Source organism: Onychostoma macrolepis, chromosome 22 (genome assembly GCF_012432095.1).
Source record: "Onychostoma macrolepis isolate SWU-2019 chromosome 22, ASM1243209v1, whole genome shotgun sequence".
Taxonomy (NCBI): Eukaryota; Metazoa; Chordata; class Actinopteri; order Cypriniformes; family Cyprinidae; genus Onychostoma; species Onychostoma macrolepis.
Genome location: NC_081176.1, coordinates 6,387,300 through 6,406,193, shown reverse-complemented (window position 1 = coordinate 6,406,193; position 18,894 = coordinate 6,387,300). Strand labels below are relative to the sequence as shown.

At 37.8% G+C, this 18,894-nt stretch overlaps 3 protein-coding genes and 1 pseudogene across 3 annotated transcripts; 1 reads left to right on the top strand and 3 right to left on the bottom strand.

Annotated features, from left to right (window-relative positions):
• Nucleotides 1-280: 280 nt before the first annotated feature.
• ccdc51 (coiled-coil domain containing 51) lies at nucleotides 281-5,792 on the bottom strand. Its single transcript, XM_058759697.1, has 4 exons — nucleotides 5,531-5,792; nucleotides 3,967-4,331; nucleotides 3,492-3,656; nucleotides 281-1,160 (listed from the first exon to the last, which is right to left on the bottom strand). Exons 2-4 carry the CDS (start codon nucleotides 4,285-4,287, stop codon nucleotides 387-389), a joined length of 1,260 nt encoding a protein of 419 aa, XP_058615680.1. The 5' UTR covers nucleotides 4,288-4,331; nucleotides 5,531-5,792; the 3' UTR covers nucleotides 281-386.
• A 129-nt stretch (nucleotides 5,793-5,921) lies between these two features.
• Nucleotides 5,922-7,388, top strand: tma7 (translation machinery associated 7 homolog). The gene is made up of 4 exons (XM_058759718.1): nucleotides 5,922-6,022; nucleotides 6,371-6,426; nucleotides 6,588-6,675; nucleotides 6,761-7,388. Exons 1-4 carry the CDS (start codon nucleotides 6,007-6,009, stop codon nucleotides 6,793-6,795), a joined length of 195 nt encoding a protein of 64 aa, XP_058615701.1. The 5' UTR covers nucleotides 5,922-6,006; the 3' UTR covers nucleotides 6,796-7,388.
• LOC131530236 (deoxyribonuclease gamma-like) lies at nucleotides 7,358-10,382 on the bottom strand. Its single transcript, XM_058760388.1, has 5 exons — nucleotides 10,366-10,382; nucleotides 8,521-8,633; nucleotides 8,094-8,206; nucleotides 7,574-7,728; nucleotides 7,358-7,496 (listed from the first exon to the last, which is right to left on the bottom strand). Exons 1-5 carry the CDS (start codon nucleotides 10,380-10,382, stop codon nucleotides 7,376-7,378), a joined length of 519 nt encoding a protein of 172 aa, XP_058616371.1. The 3' UTR covers nucleotides 7,358-7,375.
• A 4,589-nt stretch (nucleotides 10,383-14,971) lies between these two features.
• On the bottom strand, nucleotides 14,972-18,791 carry LOC131530235 (deoxyribonuclease gamma-like; annotated as a pseudogene).
• Between the last annotated feature and the right edge of the window lie 103 nt (nucleotides 18,792-18,894).

Sequence of the window (18,894 nt, the reverse complement as noted above, 5' to 3'; positions counted from 1 at the left end):
TTGCATTCAAGTTACAGTTTTTACATTTTATCAGCTCTTGCTTTCCCTGGGAATCGAACCCATGATCTTGGCGTTGCTAGCGCCATGCTCTACTATTTGAGCTACAGGAAAGCAAATGAGATTTTTCACATTTTCTTTAGAAAGCATGACTGGTGTTTCTTTGTGGAAAGAATTTCATTTAAATTCTTTACTATTACTTACATTCTTCAGTACAGTATTGTTATCATCTTAGTATGACGTAAGCATTAAAAGAACACAAAGAATGCAACTACAACAACAGTGATACTTAGTATTGACAATATTTAATCTTTTACAACCTTGGACAATAATTGTAGTCTTTTACATTATTCTTTAGTGTATTAAAGTGCACATCCCCTGCATACTTTTCAAGTACCTCTCAACAGTATGTACAGAACTGGCACAGTTACAGCAAACGCAGCACATGTCAGGACTGTATTGTATAGACTTGTTTTGTTGATTTGCATCTCCAGTCTTTTCTCTGTTTGACCGAGGCCTTGGACGACAGTCTCTGTATCGCATACAAAGAGCTGCCTGTCTCGGGTTTGGATGACTGGCTTCTCCAAGGGACGAGACTGTAGGGTCGTCTTGACCGCCTGCAGCTCGGTCTCAACCTTCCCGACGTTCTCCTCCAGATGCTCCAGCTGCGGTTTAAGGCTTTCGATGAGCCCTTGGGCTCTTTGGCTGTGTTGGAGAATCTCTTGAATCGCTTCTTCTGAAGCACTGGATGCAGGGACAACGGCAGCCGCTGGTGGGACAAACGCTGGTTTGACTGTTTTCACATCTTTTAGGCTGCCTTTCAAAGCCGTCCTGAGTGAGTTGATGAGGTTACTGAGCTCATCTTGTTGCATTTTGTGCATGCTGGCTTGGACCTTGATGGCTTCCTGAAGACTCACTGGTCCCTTCTGGGCCTCCAGCAACAAGCTCTTGAGCTCCTGCAAACGTACCCGGTTTATATAAGTGGAGCCCATTACCCCAATGACGGCACCCAACACCGAACCAATAATGGACCAGTTTTTGGTACGTTCGGCCCTGGTCCTCTCTTTCTCGTGGCTCGCTCGCACGGCAGCAGAGAAGAGCGCAAACTTCTCTCGCTCGCCACCTTCTGCATTCTCATAGGCCGTTCTGAGACGCCGTTCTTCCTGTAAACGACAAAAACGTAAAAGGGAAGGTGCAATTGTGCAATCCATTTACGTATAGGGCTGGGCGATAATGATAATTATAGCGATAAAAATTTCCTTGATAAAAGGATAACAAGAGTTTGATACAGTGGTTATGCACCAAAAGCGGAACGAAACAGCACTACTCATTTGAACAGCACCACACGGACAATTATCCGCTCGGCTCATAGTTCAAACTGCATAACAGCGTGAGCTTACTAGCGCAAATGCATTTACTTGGTCATGCAAGCACTTAACGCTGTGAGATCCAGTGTGAAGCAAGAACACAAACGACCAGGTGATTCAAACTAGTTTAAAGCCAGATGAAACACCGCTGACAAACAGGAGAAACATTTTCAGTCTACAAATCGCCATCATTTACCACGGCTTTACTGTAGTAACACTAACTGCACCATGGTATTGTGGCAGAAATGTGGGATATTCATATAGAATTTTGTTATATTATTATGTAGACATGTATTAAATGTATAAACGGAGTAATGGAATACAGTATTTTGGTGATTAAGCTATAGCGTTTGTGCATTTATACTAAATGTATTTAGACTAGTTTTTCATTTAGATACCTAGAAACCATACAGCTACATTTTTACCATGGTATTGAGGTGCTATATGTGTAGTTTTAACTGTGGTTATGATCTAAATGGATGCTACTATGGAAGACCAGTAGTTAATTTGAATAAAACTTTAACATTCAAAATAATTACATTTTACCTTATAGGTTACAATTTTTTTCAAATGTTACTGTTTTTGATAATGAACATAAATGTACATCTGCATCCTAACTCAAGCTTCTACAACTGTTAGTCCACTCAAGCTACTGTCAAATGTGCATTTCTAAGAGACAAAAAAAGTTTAATATTAAAAATGTTGGTAACACTTTACAATAAGGTTCATTAGTTAACATTAGTTAACTACATTAGTTAACATGAACTAAGAATGAACTATACTTCTACATCATTTATTAATATTAGTTAATGTTAATTTCAGCATTTACTAATGCATTATTAAATTCACAAGCTGTGTTTGTTAAGATTAGTAAATGCACTGTGAACTAACATGAACAACAATGAATTACTGTATTTTTATTAACTAGCATTAACAAAGATTACTAAATAGTGTAATAAATGTTTAATAGACAAAAAATAAATATTGCAGCTCGCACTGCAAACTGTGCTGAAGATGCGTCATCAAAGTCAGGTAACATGAACCTGTTTCATGATTAGAAGTTAGAACGTGCAGAAACTAAGAAATGTTATTTTTCTCTATCAAAGATATTTATTTTGTTATGGAAAAATAAAGAAAAGTAAGTTTTTGTCATGTTCTGATCATAAAGAGTAGTTTAAAAGGATAGTTCACCCAAAAATGAAAATTCTGTCATTAATTACTCACCCTCATGTCGTTCCAAACCAGTAAGACTTCCATTCATCTTCAGAACACAAATTAAGATGTTTTTGATGAGATCCGAGAGCTTTGTGACCTTCCCATAGACAGCAATGTAATTACCACGATCAAGGTCCAGAAATGTTGCAAGGACATCAGTAAAATAATCCATGTGACATCAGGGGTTCAACCGTTATTTTACAAAGTTACGAGATTACTTTTTATACGCAAAGAAAACAAAAATAATTACTTTATTCAAGAATTCGTCTCCTCCGCGTCACCCTATAGAGCCATTTTGGAGAGTATCCACTGAATGTAAGCAGCGTATGCTGTTCTGTGTCAGCTGCGCCACACTGATATGCTGTTTACGTCGTTTACACTTTGATTTGAACGCAAATAACGTAGGGTGACGCGAAGGAGACGAATTGCTGAATAAAGTCATTATTTTTGTTTTCTTTGCGTATAATAAGTAATCTCGTAACTTCGTAAAATAACGGTTGAACCCCTGATGTCACATGGATTATTTTACCGATGTCCTTGCTACGTTTCTGGACGTTGATCGTGGTAATTACACTGCTGTCTATGGGAGGCTCTCAGAATTCATCTAAAATATCTTAATTTGTGTTCTGAAGATGAATGGAGGTCTCAAGGAGTTTGGAATGACACGAGGGTGAATAATTAATGACAGAATTTTCCTTTTGGGTGAATTATCCCTTTAAAACCAAAGTCTGGTTTCTACAACTTTCACTTAGGGGCAAAAATCTGCCTTTAAAATTGAAAGAAATAAAGATTTGAAATTGAATTTGATTGTGATAATTATCAATATCGACTGATATGAAAAATTTTATTGTGATCATTTTTTGCCCATATCGCTCCCAGCCCTATATAAGTACATTACTAGGTCCACCTCACCTGCAGTAACTTATGTTCCAGTGTGGCTAACTCTAAGTAATGTGCCTCTTCACGAGACACACGGTCCAAACGGTCCCTCACTTCCTTCAGCCGAACCTGAAGAGCCTCCAGGCTGATGTGAGCTTCTCTGACGATTCCTCTGGCGACCATGAAGGCCTTTTCAGCCTAACAGCAAAACATCATTCAGATTATACTGACATTTAAATGAATCCAACAGTGATTATGCTTACATGCAATAATTAGTTTAGATAGAATGAATCCAAAAGGCATCCGATTTAGAAGATCGGATTGGAACCCACTGACAGGATTATTTTAGGTCTACAAACCCCTTCAAATCTGATCGAAATTTCATTTGGATTGAGCACAATGAGATCAATTGAGGTTTTTTGATTGAGCCACCAATCTGATTATTTGGTTATGAGTAAACGTAGCTAATGAAAGGTGCATCTTTCATGTTTTGTTTGTCATACATTACCTCTGTGACATTGGACTGAGCATCTCGGACTTCATTAAGTCCAACAAACTCCTCATATCGCTCCCACCAGTAGTTGACGCTCACTGTTGCGGTTTTCATCGCATTTCGCCCCCACTGCCTTCCCAGCTCTCCTGCGTACGTTAACGCAGATGCTGTGCGCTCTTTAACGGATGTCATTTTATTCGGCTCATCTTTCGGACTTTGCTGCTGGGTGCAATAAGTTCTGTGGAGGTTCCACTGGACCGGGCCACACACCTGGTGTCGGTAGAGACATGTGGAGACATAGCTGCTTGGAAATATAGTGTTCCCTCTGAACCTCATTGAAGAGCCTCATATGTGGAGTCGAAGCACGTCAAATATGAAACCTGTAAACATGATAAAAATGCATGGACTTCATGAGATGATTCATAAGGTGGTATCCCCACATGAAAAATGTGACCCGGGACCACAAAACCAGTCTTAAGTCGCTGGGGTATATTTGTAGCAATAGCCAAAAATACATTGTATGGGTCAAAATTATAAATTTTTCTTTTATGCCAAAAATCATTAGTATCGTAAATGTATCAAAACTTAATTTTGATTAGTAATATGCATTGCTAAGAACTCCATTTGGACAACTTTAAACACGATTTTCTCAATGTTTTGATTTTTTTGCACCCTCAGATTCCAGATTTTCAAACAGTTGTATCTCGGCCAAATATTGTCCGATCCTAACAAACCATGCATCAGTGGGAAGCTTATTTATTCAGCTTTTCATGATGTATAAATATCAATTGTATCGAAAAATTTACACTTAAGACTGGTTTTGTCGTCCAGGGTCACAAATACTATAGTCATTTATAGTAAATACTACAGTGTTTTTGAACCATACTATAGTAAAGTACTTGAATTAATTTGTTGTGGTAATTCTATAGTTGCTGTGGTAATATAACAACTATAGTATTATAAACAAATTACTCTACCCAATACTGTACTAAGTTTTCTACAACTATAGAGTATATTATACTACAATACAGTTTACTGTAGTAAATACTAAAGTATACTACAGTATTTATTACAGTTTATCAGTTCACTATAGTTAATACTGTAGCATTCATTAACAAAGTGTTGTAAATACTATAATATACACTTTACTACACTATGGTTAAAAAACACTATAGTATTTACTATAAATTACTATAGTATTTTGTCATGTGGGATGTATTGGGAAAAGAGCAAATACATCAAATAGACAGTTAACAATGATAAATAGACTAAATAGGTCATTTACTCAAATTTAGTTTCGGATTCAGTTTGCATCTTTCAAAGTCAGCAACACAACATACTATAAAGTTGTCCATGTTGGTCATTTACAAGTGAATTAACGTTACACAGGAAAAATAATTATGTTCAAAGTAAGTGTGACGCTGTTGTTGCTGTTATATGTTATATGTCCCGAAACTGTTATTATAAATTCATTTAAACTGATTTTCGAGCTGATGAATGAATCAACTAACGTTAATCTCGGTAAACAATGTTTACAGCTCTAACTGAATTAATTTCAGGACGTGAACCAACAACTCACACCAGCGATTCTCCGTTTCGTGCCGTTTCTGCTCGGGTCAGTAATTTCTCATGTTTACAGGCAGAACAGTATATAAAATATCTTTCAAATTTCCTGAAATGTCATCCTGCGGTATAAGAGAGCATTTCTTTCAGGCACAGGCTGGTGCTCTTTTCGATGGATTCTTTTTTTTTAACGAATCAATTGAACCGATTCGCAAATCATTTAAATCCCTCGACTAGTTATAAGATTTTTTTTATTGCATTAACCAATCATTTAAAACAAACAACAGTGGGGAGATTATAAGACTAGGAATAAAACCGTGAGGTTGACTCAAACAAATCAAATAGTTTTTGAACCAGATCATGTCCACTAAAACGTCCGAACGAACCGATTCGACAAAATGAATCAGGCACTTGACGGGAATACTACATCCGGGTAACAACTGGGGTCCTGACAGCGCGGAAAAAACGCATTAGCTAAATAATCTGAGCATCATGTCTGGAAGAGACGGTAAAAATACAAAGATACAAACGCTAAACAACCGTTTCATCATGTAGAACTTCGTATGAACTAAAAACAAAAAGTTCCGATGTGTTTTTTTTTTCCGGGTCCTTACAGATTGTTGATTTTCTAATCTTTATTTTCACGATGCTATCAGCATTAGCCGTATTAAGACATTCCACATTTTTAATGAATGGGTTGGCTCGGTGTTATGTTTTTCCTTTTATTGTTACAATGAAATCTATTTTAAATTCGTTATTAATTTTAATAAATGTGTATATTAAACATTTTTGTGAAATGTATTATTTTAATTGATTGATTGATGTTATAATGGTATCCAAATACTAATTTATGCAGGAGGTAAAAAGAAACCCCTCAAGGCTCCCAAAAAGCAGTCGAAGGAAATGGACGATGTAAGTTCACCTGTACATTGAGGTTTCTGTATTTTACATAAACACTGAGATCACGGTTTGTGGACAGATAAGTTGCTTAAGGTGAAGTAATGACAAGGACAAATTTGAAATTATTTGTATATTTTCATTACCTGTTTAATCGCCTGCACCCATTCGTACAGGAGGACATGGCTTTCAAACAGAAACAGAAAGAGGAGCAGAAAGCAATGGACCAGTTGAAAGCCAAGGCTTCTGGAAAAGGACCTTTAAGTAAGAGACATAAAGAAATATTTCTATGTAGTATTTGAGTTTTTCTTTTGTCAATAATTAATTCTGTTTCGTTTTCATTCTGTAGCTGGAGGAGGAATCAAGAAGTCTGGGAAGAAATGAATGTGTTTTAGTGTTTATTTGCTTGCTGTTTAAACCACCAACTCATGATTTGGGTCCACAGTGGCAACATAAAATGTTTTTTTTTTTTTTACTTTTTAGTTTATATTTCTCTTGTAAAGGAATAAAGTTTGTAATGACTGTAAATTTCCATTTCAGGTGTTTAATGTCTTTGATTGTGAAACATTCGTATGACATTCAAAACAACTGTACAATATCCAAACATTTCAAGTATATCCAGTCTCACGTAAACGGAAGTGCAGAAGTGTTCATAAAAGCTGATCCATCTTTATATATTCAGATCTCTATAATCATATGTTCATAAAATGTTCCATCTCACAGTATCGTCTTCATTTAACCTGAACAGAAAAAAAATCGTATGTTATTGTTTGTTTTAGTCGTTGTGCTGCTGTTCATATGTCTTACATTTTCTCTTCAGTTTCACCTGCACTGGATAGTGGTCACTCACTTTTAGCGCCTGTCAAGACATTAAATCTGTGTTTTAGAAAAAACTAAACTCAAAGATTCTGTAAGCTAAATGTACAGTAATAACTCATGTCACTATGGTAAGTGTGATTAAATATCAGTTCAAATGATTCTTGTTTACATCCTCATCTGTCAGTTCGTAGGCCTTCTGGAAGTTGAATGATTTCGCAGAGTCCTGAACAACAGAATTCAGCATTTCGTCTCCATATACCACAATCCTGTGTATGAATATGTGTCATATTAACGAGAGTGACATCAAATCAAATGTGTTAGTTTGTGCAGTGTGATTATTTACCGATCGTAAGTATGTTTATTGTTGTTGCTGGCTGTGGTGTCCACACCGTCCTTGATCAACCAATGGAAGTTCCTCCCCCAGATTCTGGTTCTTTTCTTGGCTGCCTCAGACAGATATGTGCCATCTGCGTTGAAGTCCCCCAAAATCATAATGTTCTGTATCAAAAATTACATTAAAAAAATGTATTGCATCAACTATTTTTAAGAACAAATAAGTCTGGCATTGGATGCTGATTGGTCAAAAAAATGTTTTGGCTGTACTTTATTCCACAATACAATAAGAGCTATGTTATGTCTTGACATGTCAAGACTAAATCTAACAGAATGATGACATTTAATAAACATTCTATAAACTTAATAAATGTATTATTTTGTAACCATTTTGTTAAAGGAATTATGCATGGCTTCTTATTACTTTATAAATGGTATATTGAGGGTTTGGAGCCAAAAATGAAATCAATAAGTGAAAATATATCATGAATGTAGCTGCATGTGTTGTCTGGTCTTGCTTTGTGTTTTACTTTAGTGCCCCATTTCTTCTTGACAGCTTTAAACACATCACACAGTTCGTCAATTTCCTTCTCTGCATCATCTGGCTTTGTGTGAACTGGTATCAGCACCAAATCTTCCAGCTCTGATGAGACATGAGTACAATTAATAAATGCTACAACAACTTGTGTCCACATACACGCCCTCTGTTAGACCTCAGCCACTGACTTTTGTTTTGAATGTCAATTGCATAAATTGGGAATAAGGTTATTACACAAAACAATGATTAGGGAAAAAACAAACAGATTTTTATAATTTTCTTGAAGCTTGAATTCATAGTCAGCTGCAAGGTCTGGGGCCATTGAAAATGTTGAAAATGCGTACTATACCGAGCCTAAATCATGACTCCTTTCATATATAATTTGTTTCACTAAGATAATACACAATGCCATACTTTACCTGTTGTATGAGATCTGAATCGCAGAACATACGGTTCTCTGGCAAAAGCATCATTATCTCCAGGCTGATTGTCTTCATATTGGTAAGACCCGATCAAATCCACCACCTTTTCCCTTTATATTGAAAATATACTTTTCAAATTATATAAATAATATATATCAAATTACACTGAACAAAATTATAAACGCAACACTTTTGTTTTGCCCCATTCATGAGCTGAACTCATGAGCCATCTCCAAAGGCGTTTCAGAGAATTTGGCAGTACATCCAACCGGCCTCACAACCGCAGACCACGTGTAACCACACCAGCCCAGGACCTCCACATCCAGCATCTTCACCTCCAAGATCCTCTGAGACCAGCCACCCGGACAGCTACTGCAACAATCGGTTTGCATAACCAAAGAATTTCTGCACAAACTGTCCGAAGCGGTCTCAGGAAGCTCATCTGCATGCTCGTCGTCCTCATCGGGGTCTCGACCTGACTGCTGTTCGTCATCGTAACCGACTTGAGTGGGCAAATGCTTACATTCAATGGCGTGTGGCACTTTGGAGAGGTGTTCTCTTCACGGATGAATCCGGGTTTTCACTGTACAGGGCAGATGGGAGACAGCGTGCATGGCGTCGTGTGGGTGAGCGGTTTGCTGATGTCAACGTTGTGGATCGAGCGGCCCATGGTGGCGGGGGGTTATGGTATGGGCGTATGTTATGGACAACGAACACAGGTGGATTTTATTGATGGTATTTTGAATGCACAGAGATACCGTGACGAGATCTTGAGGCCCATTGTTGTGCCATTCATCCTCCATCACCTCATGTTGCAGCATGATAATGCACGGCCCCATGTTGCAAGCATCTGTACACAATTCCTGGAAGCTGAAAACATCCCAGTTCTTGCATGGCCAGCATACTCACCGGACATGTCACCCATTGAGCATGTTTGGGATTTTCTGGATCGGCGTATACGACAGCGTGTTCCAGTTCCTGCCAATATCCAGCAACTTCACACAGCCATTGAAGAGGAGTGGACCAACATTCCACAGGCCACAATCAACAACCTGATCAACTCTATACGAAGGAGATGTGTTGCACTGCGTGAGGCAAATGGTGGTAAATATCCCCCCCCCCCGGACCCCCCCAATACAATAAAAATTTTAGAGTGCACATTTTAGAGTGGCCTTTTATTGTGGCCAGCCTAAGGCACACCTGTGCAATAATCATGCTGTCTAATCAGCATCTTGATATGCCACACCAGTGAGGTGGATGGAGTATCTCGGAAAAGGAGAAGTGCTCACTAACACAGATTTAGACAGATTTGTGAACAATATTTGAGAGAAATAGGCCTTTTGTGTACATAGAAAAAGTCTTAGATCTTTGAGTTCAGCTCATGAAAAATGGGGGTAAAAACAAAAGTGTTGCGTTTATAATTTTGTTCAGTGTATATATATTTTTCAAAGGAGTCATTTCATTCATGAATTTTATTAATCAGATGCAAAAACCTTTAAGTCTGTCTGAGATGTTTCTTTCAAATAAGCATTTTATCAAGCTCCTAATATCATTGGAGATTTTTGAAAGTAACTGACTATTAATCTTTCACAATCTTTCACAAATTATATGTGTGAGGAGTCATGATTTTGGCTCAGTATAGTATGTATTTTCAACATTTTTAATGGTCCCAGACCTTGCAGCTGACTATGAATTCAAGCTTAAAGAAAAGTATAAAAATCAGTTTTTTTTTTCTTTTCTTTGCCATTAAAATGAAATTACTCACCATAAACAGGAGGCCTGATAAAAATGCTCATTTAAAAGAAAAGAAAAAATTTCAGACGGACTTAGAGGTTTTTACACCTGAAGTCGTCATTCATACTGGGAATGACATGTCAACAAGGGGTCTGTACACTCGTTGGACAGCGACCGATAAATAAATATGGTATCCTGGACAAAGCCAGATTCAGATGTTCTGCAGGCATCTCGGCTTTGTTATCTTCTTGTAATAAAGTCTAATTCTGCCTCCTGAGCTTTATTTTCCAAGACAGAGAAGACTTTTCTCTGTAACAGAAGCTGCTGCATAAAGGATGCAGTGCATATTTTCAGAAATATATAAAAATCACGCTGGGGTCCTGACAGTGCAGAAAAAGCATTAGCTAAATAAGGGGTGTCCGATCCTGTTCCTTGAGAGCCCGTTCTGCAGAGTATTGCTCCAACACATTTGCTTGGAAGTGTCTAGTGAATCTGAAGGCCTTCACTTTGGTTCAGGTACATGTGTTTAAATAGGAGAAAAGGAAAAGCATGGGTTGGCTCAGTATTGGGTTTCTCTTTTTATTGTTATGATAAAAATCTATTTTAAATCCACTTATTAATTTGAATAAATATGTCTGTTTTGTATTTGTTATTTATGTTTTAATGGTATCAGTATAAGCCACCAGTTAATCTTTCAATATCTAAATGTTTTCTTTTGTCAACAAACTGTTTTGTTTTCTTTCTGTAGTTGGAGGAGGAATCAAGAAGTCTGGGAAGAAATGAATGTGTTTCACTCTATATTTGCTTGCCGTTCAAACCACCAACTTATGATTTGGGTCCACAGTGGCTACGTAAAATTATTATTATTTATTTTTCTTTTTTACTTTATATTGCTCTTGTACAGAAAACATTAAGGAATAAAGCTTGTAATGACTGTAAATTCCGATTTCAGATGTTTAATGTCTTTGATTGTGAAACATTCAAAACAACTGTACAATATCCAGACATTTCAAATATATCCAGTCTCACGTAAACAGATGTGTTCATAAAAGCTGATCCATCTTTATATATTCAGATCTCCAGAATCATATTTTCATGTTCATAAAATGTTCCATCTCACAGTATCGTCTTCATTTAACCTGAACAGAAAAAATCTCATGTTATTGTTTATTTTAGTCATTGTGCTGCTGTTCATGTGTCTTACGTTTACGTTGCTTACGTTTTCACATCAGTTTCACCTGCACTGGATAGTGGTCACTCACTTTTAGCGCCTGTCAAGACATTAAATCTGTGTTTTAAACAAATACTATACTCAAAAAACATTCTGTAAGCTAAATGTACAGTAATAACTCATGTCACTATGGTAAGTGTGATTAAATATCAGTTCAAATGATTCTTGTTTACATCCTCATCTGTCAGTTCGTAGGCCTTCTGGAAGTTGAATGATTTCGCAGAGTCCTGAACAACAGAATTCAGCATTTCGTCTCCATATACCACAATCCTGTGTATGAATATGTGTCATATTAACGAGAGTGACATCAAATCAAATGTGTTAGTTTGTGCAGTGTGATTATTTACCGATCGTAAGTATATTCATTGTTGTTGCTGGCTGTGGTGTCCACACCGTCCTTGATCAACCAATGGAAGTTCCTCCCCAGATTCTGGTTCTTTTCTTGGCTGCCTCAGACAGATATGTGCCATCTGCGTTGAAGTCCCCAAAATCATAATGTTCTGTATCAAAATTACATTAAAAAATGTATTGCATCAACTATTTTTAAGAACAAATAAGTCTGGTATTGGATGCTGATTGGTCAAAAAATGTTTTGGCTGTACTTTATTCCACAATACAATAAGAGCTATGTTATGTCTTGACATGTCAAGACTAAATCTAACAGAATGATGACATTTAAAGGAATTATGCATGGCTTCTTATTACTTTATAAATGGTATATTGAGGGTTTGGAGCCAAAAATGAAATCAATAAGTGAAAATATATCATGAATGTAGCTGCATGTGTTGTCTGGTCTTGCTTTGTGTTTTACTTTAGTGCCCCATTTCTTCTTGACAGCTTTAAACACATCACACAGTTCATCAATTTCCTTCTCTGCATCATCTGGCTTTGTGTGAACTGGTATCAGCACCAAATCTTCCAGCTCTGATGAGACATGAGTACAATTAATAAATGCTACAACAACTTGTGTCCACATACACGCCCTCTGTTAGACCTCAGCCACTGACTTTTGTTTTGAATGTCAATTGCATAAATTGGGAATAAGGTTATTACACAAAACAATGATTAGGGAAAAAACAAACAGATTTTTATAATTTTCTTGAAGCTTGAATTCATAGTCAGCTGCAAGGTCTGGGGCCATTGAAAATGTTGAAAATGCGTACTATACCGAGCCTAAATCATGACTCCTTTCATATATAATTTGTTTCACTAAGATAATACACAATGCCATACTTTACCTGTTGTATGAGATCTGAATCGCAGAACATACGGTTCTCTGGCAAAAGCATCATTATCTCCAGGCTGATTGTCTTCATATTGGTAAGACCCGATCAAATCCACCACCTTTTCCCTTTATATTGAAAATATACTTTTCAAATTATATAAATAATATATATCAAATTACACTGAACAAAATTATAAACGCAACACTTTTGTTTTTGCCCCCATTCATGAGCTGAACTCATGAGCCATCTCCAAAGGCGTTTCAGAGAATTTGGCAGTACATCCAACCGGCCTCACAACCGCAGACCACGTGTAACCACACCAGCCCAGGACCTCCACATCCAGCATCTTCACCTCCAAGATCCTCTGAGACCAGCCACCCGGACAGCTACTGCAACAATCGGTTTGCATAACCAAAGAATTTCTGCACAAACTGTCCGAAACGGTCTCAGGGAAGCTCATCTGCATGCTCGTCGTCCTCATCGGGGTCTCGACCTGACTGCTGTTCGTCATCGTAACCGACTTGAGTGGGCAAATGCTTACATTCAATGGCGTGTGGCACTTTGGAGAGGTGTTCTCTTCACGGATGAATCCGGTTTTCACTGTACAGGGCAGATGGGAGACAGCGTGCATGGCGTCGTGTGGGTGAGCGGTTTGCTGATGTCAACGTTGTGGATCGAGTGGCCCATGGTGGCGGGGGTTATGGTATGGGCGTATGTTATGGACAACGAACACAGGTGGATTTTATTGATGGTATTTTGAATGCACAGAGATACCGTGACGAGATCTTGAGGCCCATTGTTGTGCCATTCATCCTCCATCACCTCATGTTGCAGCATGATAATGCACGGCCCCATGTTGCAAGCATCTGTACACAATTCCTGGAAGCTGAAAACATCCCAGTTCTTGCATGGCCAGCATACTCACCGGACATGTCACCCATTGAGCATGTTTGGGATTTTCTGGATCGGCGTATACGACAGCGTGTTCCAGTTCCTGCCAATATCCAGCAACTTCACACAGCCATTGAAGAGGAGTGGACCAACATTCCACAGGCCACAATCAACAACCTGATCAACTCTATACGAAGGAGATGTGTTGCACTGCGTGAGGCAAATGGTGGTAAATATCCCCCGGACCCCCAATACAATAAAAATTTTAGAGTGCACATTTTAGAGTGGCCTTTATTGTGGCCAGCCTAAGGCACACCTGTGCAATAATCATGCTGTCTAATCAGCATCTTGATATGCCACACCAGTGAGGTGGATGGAGTATCTCGGAAAAGGAGAAGTGCTCACTAACACAGATTTAGACAGATTTGTGAACAATATTTGAGAGAAATAGGCCTTTTGTGTACATAGAAAAGTCTTAGATCTTTGAGTTCAGCTCATGAAAAATGGGGTAAAAACAAAAGTGTTGCGTTTATAATTTTGTTCAGTGTATATATATTTTTCAAAGGAGTCATTTCATTCATGAATTTTATTAATCAGATGCAAAAACCTTTAAGTCTGTCTGAGATGTTTCTTTCAAATAAGCATTTTATCAAGCTCCTAATATCATTGGAGATTTTTGAAAGTAACTGACTATTAATCTTTCACAATCTTTCACAAATTATATGTGTGAGGAGTCATGATTTTGGCTCAGTATAGTATGTATTTTCAACATTTTAATGGTCCCAGACCTTGCAGCTGACTATGAATTCAAGCTTAAAGAAAAGTATAAAAATCAGTTTTTTTTTTCTTTTCTTTGCCATTAAAATGAAATTACTCACCATAAACAGGAGGCCTGATAAAAATGCTCATTTAAAAGAAAAGAAAAAATTTCAGACGGACTTAGAGGTTTTTACACCTGAAGTCGTCATTCATACTGGGAATGACATGTCAACAAGGGGTCTGTACACTCGTTGGACAGCGACCGATAAATAAATATGGTATCCTGGACAAAGCCAGATTCAGATGTTCTGCAGGCATCTCGGCTTTGTTATCTTCTTGTAATAAAGTCTAATTCTGCCTCCTGAGCTTTATTTTCCAAGACAGAGAAGACTTTTCTCCGTAACAGAAGCTGCTGCATAAAGGATGCAGTGCATATTTTCAGAAATATACAAAAATCCCGCTGGGGTCCTGACAGCGCAGAAAAAAAGCATTAGCTAAATAAGGGGTGTCCGATCCTGTTCCTTGAGAGCCCCGTTCTGCAGAGTATTGCTCCAACACATTTGCTTGGAAGTGTCTAGTGAATCTGAAGGCCTTCACTTTGGTTCAGGTACATGTGTTTAAATAGGAGAAAAGGAAAAGCATGGGTTGGCTCAGTATTGGGTTTCTCTTTTTTATTGTTATGATAAAAATCTATTTTAAATCCACTTATTAATTTGAATAAATATGTCTGTTTTGTATTTGTTATTTATGTTTTAATGGTATCAGTATAAGCCACCAGTTAATCTTTCAATATCTAAATGTTTTCTTTTGTCAACAAACTGTTTTGTTTTCTTTCTGTAGTTGGAGGAGGAATCAAGAAGTCTGGGAAGAAATGAATGTGTTTCACTCTATATTTGCTTGCCGTTCAAACCACCAACTTATGATTTGGGTCCACAGTGGCTACGTAAAATTATTATTATTTATTTTTCTTTTTTACTTTATATTGCTCTTGTACAGAAAACATTAAGGAATAAAGCTTGTAATGACTGTAAATTCCGATTTCAGATGTTTAATGTCTTTGATTGTGAAACATTCAAAACAACTGTACAATATCCAGACATTTCAAATATATCCAGTCTCACGTAAACAGATGTGTTCATAAAAGCTGATCCATCTTTATATATTCAGATCTCCAGAATCATATTTTCATGTTCATAAAATGTTCCATCTCACAGTATCGTCTTCATTTAACCTGAACAGAAAAAAATCTCATGTTATTGTTTATTTTAGTCATTGTGCTGCTGTTCATGTGTCTTACGTTTACGTTGCTTACGTTTTCACATCAGTTTCACCTGCACTGGATAGTGGTCACTCACTTTTAGCGCCTGTCAAGACATTAAATCTGTGTTTTAAACAAATACTATACTCAAAAAACATTCTGTAAGCTAAATGTACAGTAATAACTCATGTCACTATGGTAAGTGTGATTAAATATCAGTTCAAATGATTCTTGTTTACATCCTCATCTGTCAGTTCGTAGGCCTTCTGGAAGTTGAATGATTTCGCAGAGTCCTGAACAACAGAATTCAGCATTTCGTCTCCATATACCACAATCCTGTGTATGAATATGTGTCATATTAACGAGTGACATCAAATCAAATGTGTTAGTTTGTGCAGTGTGATTATTTACCGATCGTAAGTATATTCATTGTTGTTGCTGGCTGTGGTGTCCACACCGTCCTTGATCAACCAATGGAAGTTCCTCCCCAGATTCTGGTTCTTTTCTTGGCTGCCTCAGACAGATATGTGCCATCTGCGTTGAAGTCCCCAAAATCATAATGTTCTGTATCAAAATTACATTAAAAAATGTATTGCATCAACTATTTTTAAGAACAAATAAGTCTGGCATTGGATGCTGATTGGTCAAAAAATGTTTTGGCTGTACTTTATTCCACAATACAATAAGAGCTATGTTATGTCTTGACATGTCAAGACTAAATCTAACAGAATGATGACATTTAAAGGAATTATGCATGGCTTCTTATTACTTTATAAATGGTATATTGAGGGTTTGGAGCCAAAATGAAATCAATAAGTGAAAATATATCATGAATGTAGCTGCATGTGTTGTCTGGTCTTGCTTTGTGTTTTACTTTAGTGCCCCATTTCTTCTTGACAGCTTTAAACACATCACACAGTTCATCAATTTCCTTCTCTGCATCATCTGGCTTTATGTGGACTGGTATCAGCACCAAATCTTCCAGCTCTGATGAGACATGAGTACAATTAATAAATGCTACAACAACTTGTGTCCACATACACGCCCTCTGTTAGACCTCAGCCACTGACTTTTGTTTTGAGTTGTTCTGAATGTCAATTGCATAAATTGGGAATAAGGTAATTACACAAAACAATGATTAGGGAAAAAACAAACAGATTTTTATAATTTTCTTGAATTTTATAATTTTCTTGAATTTTCATAGTCAGCTGCAAGGTCTGGGGCCATTGAAAATGTTGAAAATGCGTACTATACCGAGCCTAAATCATGACTCCTTTCATATATAATTTGTTTCACTAAGATAATACACAATGCCATACTTTACCTGTTGTATGAGATCTGAATCGCAGAACATACGGTTCTCTGGCAAAAGCATCATTATCTCCAGGCTGATTGTCTTCATATTGGTAAGACCCGATCAAATCCACCACCTTTTCCCTTTATATTGAAAATATACTTTTCAAATTATATAAATAATATATATCAAATTACACTGAACAAAATTATAAGCATAACACTTTTGTTTTTGCCCCATTCATGAGCTGAACTCATGAGCCATCTCCAAAGGCGTTTCAGAGAATTTGGCAGTACATCCAACCGGCCTCACAACCGCAGACCACGTGTAACCACACCAGCCCAGGACCTCCACATCCAGCATCTTCACCTCCAAGATCCTCTGAGACCAGCCACCCGGACAGCTACTGCAACAATCGGTTTGCATAACCAAAGAATTTCTGCACAAACTGTCCGAAACGGTCTCAGGGAAGCTCATCTGCATGCTCGTCGTCCTCATCGGGGTCTCGACCTGACTGCTGTTCGTCATCGTAACCGACTTGAGTGGGCAAATGCTCACATTCAATGGCGTGTGGCACTTTGGAGAGGTGTTCTCTTCACGGATGAATCCGGGTTTTCACTGTACAGGGCAGATGGGAGACAGCGTGCATGGCGTCGTGTGGGTGAGCGGTTTGCTGATGTCAACGTTGTGGATCGAGCGGCCCATGGTGGCGGGGGGTTATGGTATGGGCGTATGTTATGGACAACGAACACAGGTGGATTTTATTGATGGTATTTTGAATGCACAGAGATACCGTGACGAGATCTTGAGGCCCATTGTTGTGCCATTCATCCTCCATCACCTCATGTTGCAGCATGATAATGCACGGCCCCATGTTGCAAGCATCTGTACACAATTCCTGGAAGCTGAAAACATCCCAGTTCTTGCATGGCCAGCATACTCACCGGACATGTCACCCATTGAGCATGTTTGGGATTTTCTGGATCGGCGTATACGACAGCGTGTTCCAGTTCCTGCCAATATCCAGCAACTTCACACAGCCATTGAAGAGGAGTGGACCAACATTCCACAGGCCACAATCAACAACCTGATCAACTCTATCTGAAGGAGATGTGTTGCACTGCGTGAGGCAAATGGTGGTAAATATCCCCCGGACCCCCAATACAATAAAAATTTTAGAGTGCACATTTTAGAGTGGCCTTTATTGTGGCCAGCCTAAGGCACACCTGTGCAATAATCATGCTGTCTAATCAGCATCTTGATATGCCACACCAGTGAGGTGGATGGAGTATCTCGGAAAAGGAGAAGTGCTCACTAACACAGATTTAGACAGATTTGTGAACAATATTTGAGAGAAATAGGCCTTTTGTGTACATAGAAAAGTCTTAGATCTTTGAGTTCAGCTCATGAAAAATGGGGTAAAAACAAAAGTGTTGCGTTTATAATTTTGTTCAGTGTATATATATTTTTCAAAGGAGTCATTTCATTCATGAATTTTATTAATCAGATGCAAAACCTTTAAGTCTGTCTGAGATGTTTCTTTCAAATAAGCATTTTATCAAGCTCCTAATATCATTGGAGATTTTTGAAAGTAACTGACTATTAATCTTTCACAATCTTTCACAAATTATATGTGTGAGGAGTCATGATTTTGGCTCAGTATAGTATGTATTTTCAACATTTTTAATGGTCCCAGACCTTGCAGCTGACTATGAATTCAAGCTTAAAGAAAAGTATAAAATCAGTTTTTTTCTTTTCTTTGCCATTAAATGAAATTACTCACCATAAACAGGAGGCCTGATAAAATGCTCATTTAAAAGAAAAGAAAAAATTTCAGACGGACTTAGAGGTTTTACACCTGAAGTCGTCATTCATACTGGGAATGACATGTCAACAAGGGGTCTGTACACTCGTTGGACAGCGACCGATAAATAAATATGGTATCCTGGACAAAGCCAGATTCAGATGTTCTGCAGGC

Bases quoted from the DNA above. Each gene is read 5' to 3' on its own strand.
- ccdc51 (XM_058759697.1), bottom strand. From the start codon at position 4,287: ATGAGGTTCAGAGGGAACACTATATTTCCAAGCAGCTATGTCTCCACA. The intron at 3,657-3,966 runs GTAATGTATGAC...TTTTGCTGTTAG, and splicing joins CTCAGTCCAATGTCACAGAG to GCTGAAAAGGCCTTCATGGT. The intron at 1,161-3,491 runs GTGAGGTGGACC...TGTCGTTTACAG, and splicing joins TGGAACATAAGTTACTGCAG to GAAGAACGGCGTCTCAGAAC.
- tma7 (XM_058759718.1), top strand. The intron at 6,427-6,587 runs GTAAGTTCACCT...CCATTCGTACAG, and splicing joins AGTCGAAGGAAATGGACGAT to GAGGACATGGCTTTCAAACA. The intron at 6,676-6,760 runs GTAAGAGACATA...TTCATTCTGTAG, and splicing joins TTCTGGAAAAGGACCTTTAA to CTGGAGGAGGAATCAAGAAG.
- LOC131530236 (XM_058760388.1), bottom strand. The intron at 8,207-8,520 runs GTAAAGTATGGC...ATGTCTCATCAG, and splicing joins ATTCAGATCTCATACAACAG to AGCTGGAAGATTTGGTGCTG. The intron at 7,729-8,093 runs GTAAAACACAAA...TTTTTGATACAG, and splicing joins AGAAGAAATGGGGCACTAAA to AACATTATGATTTTGGGGGA.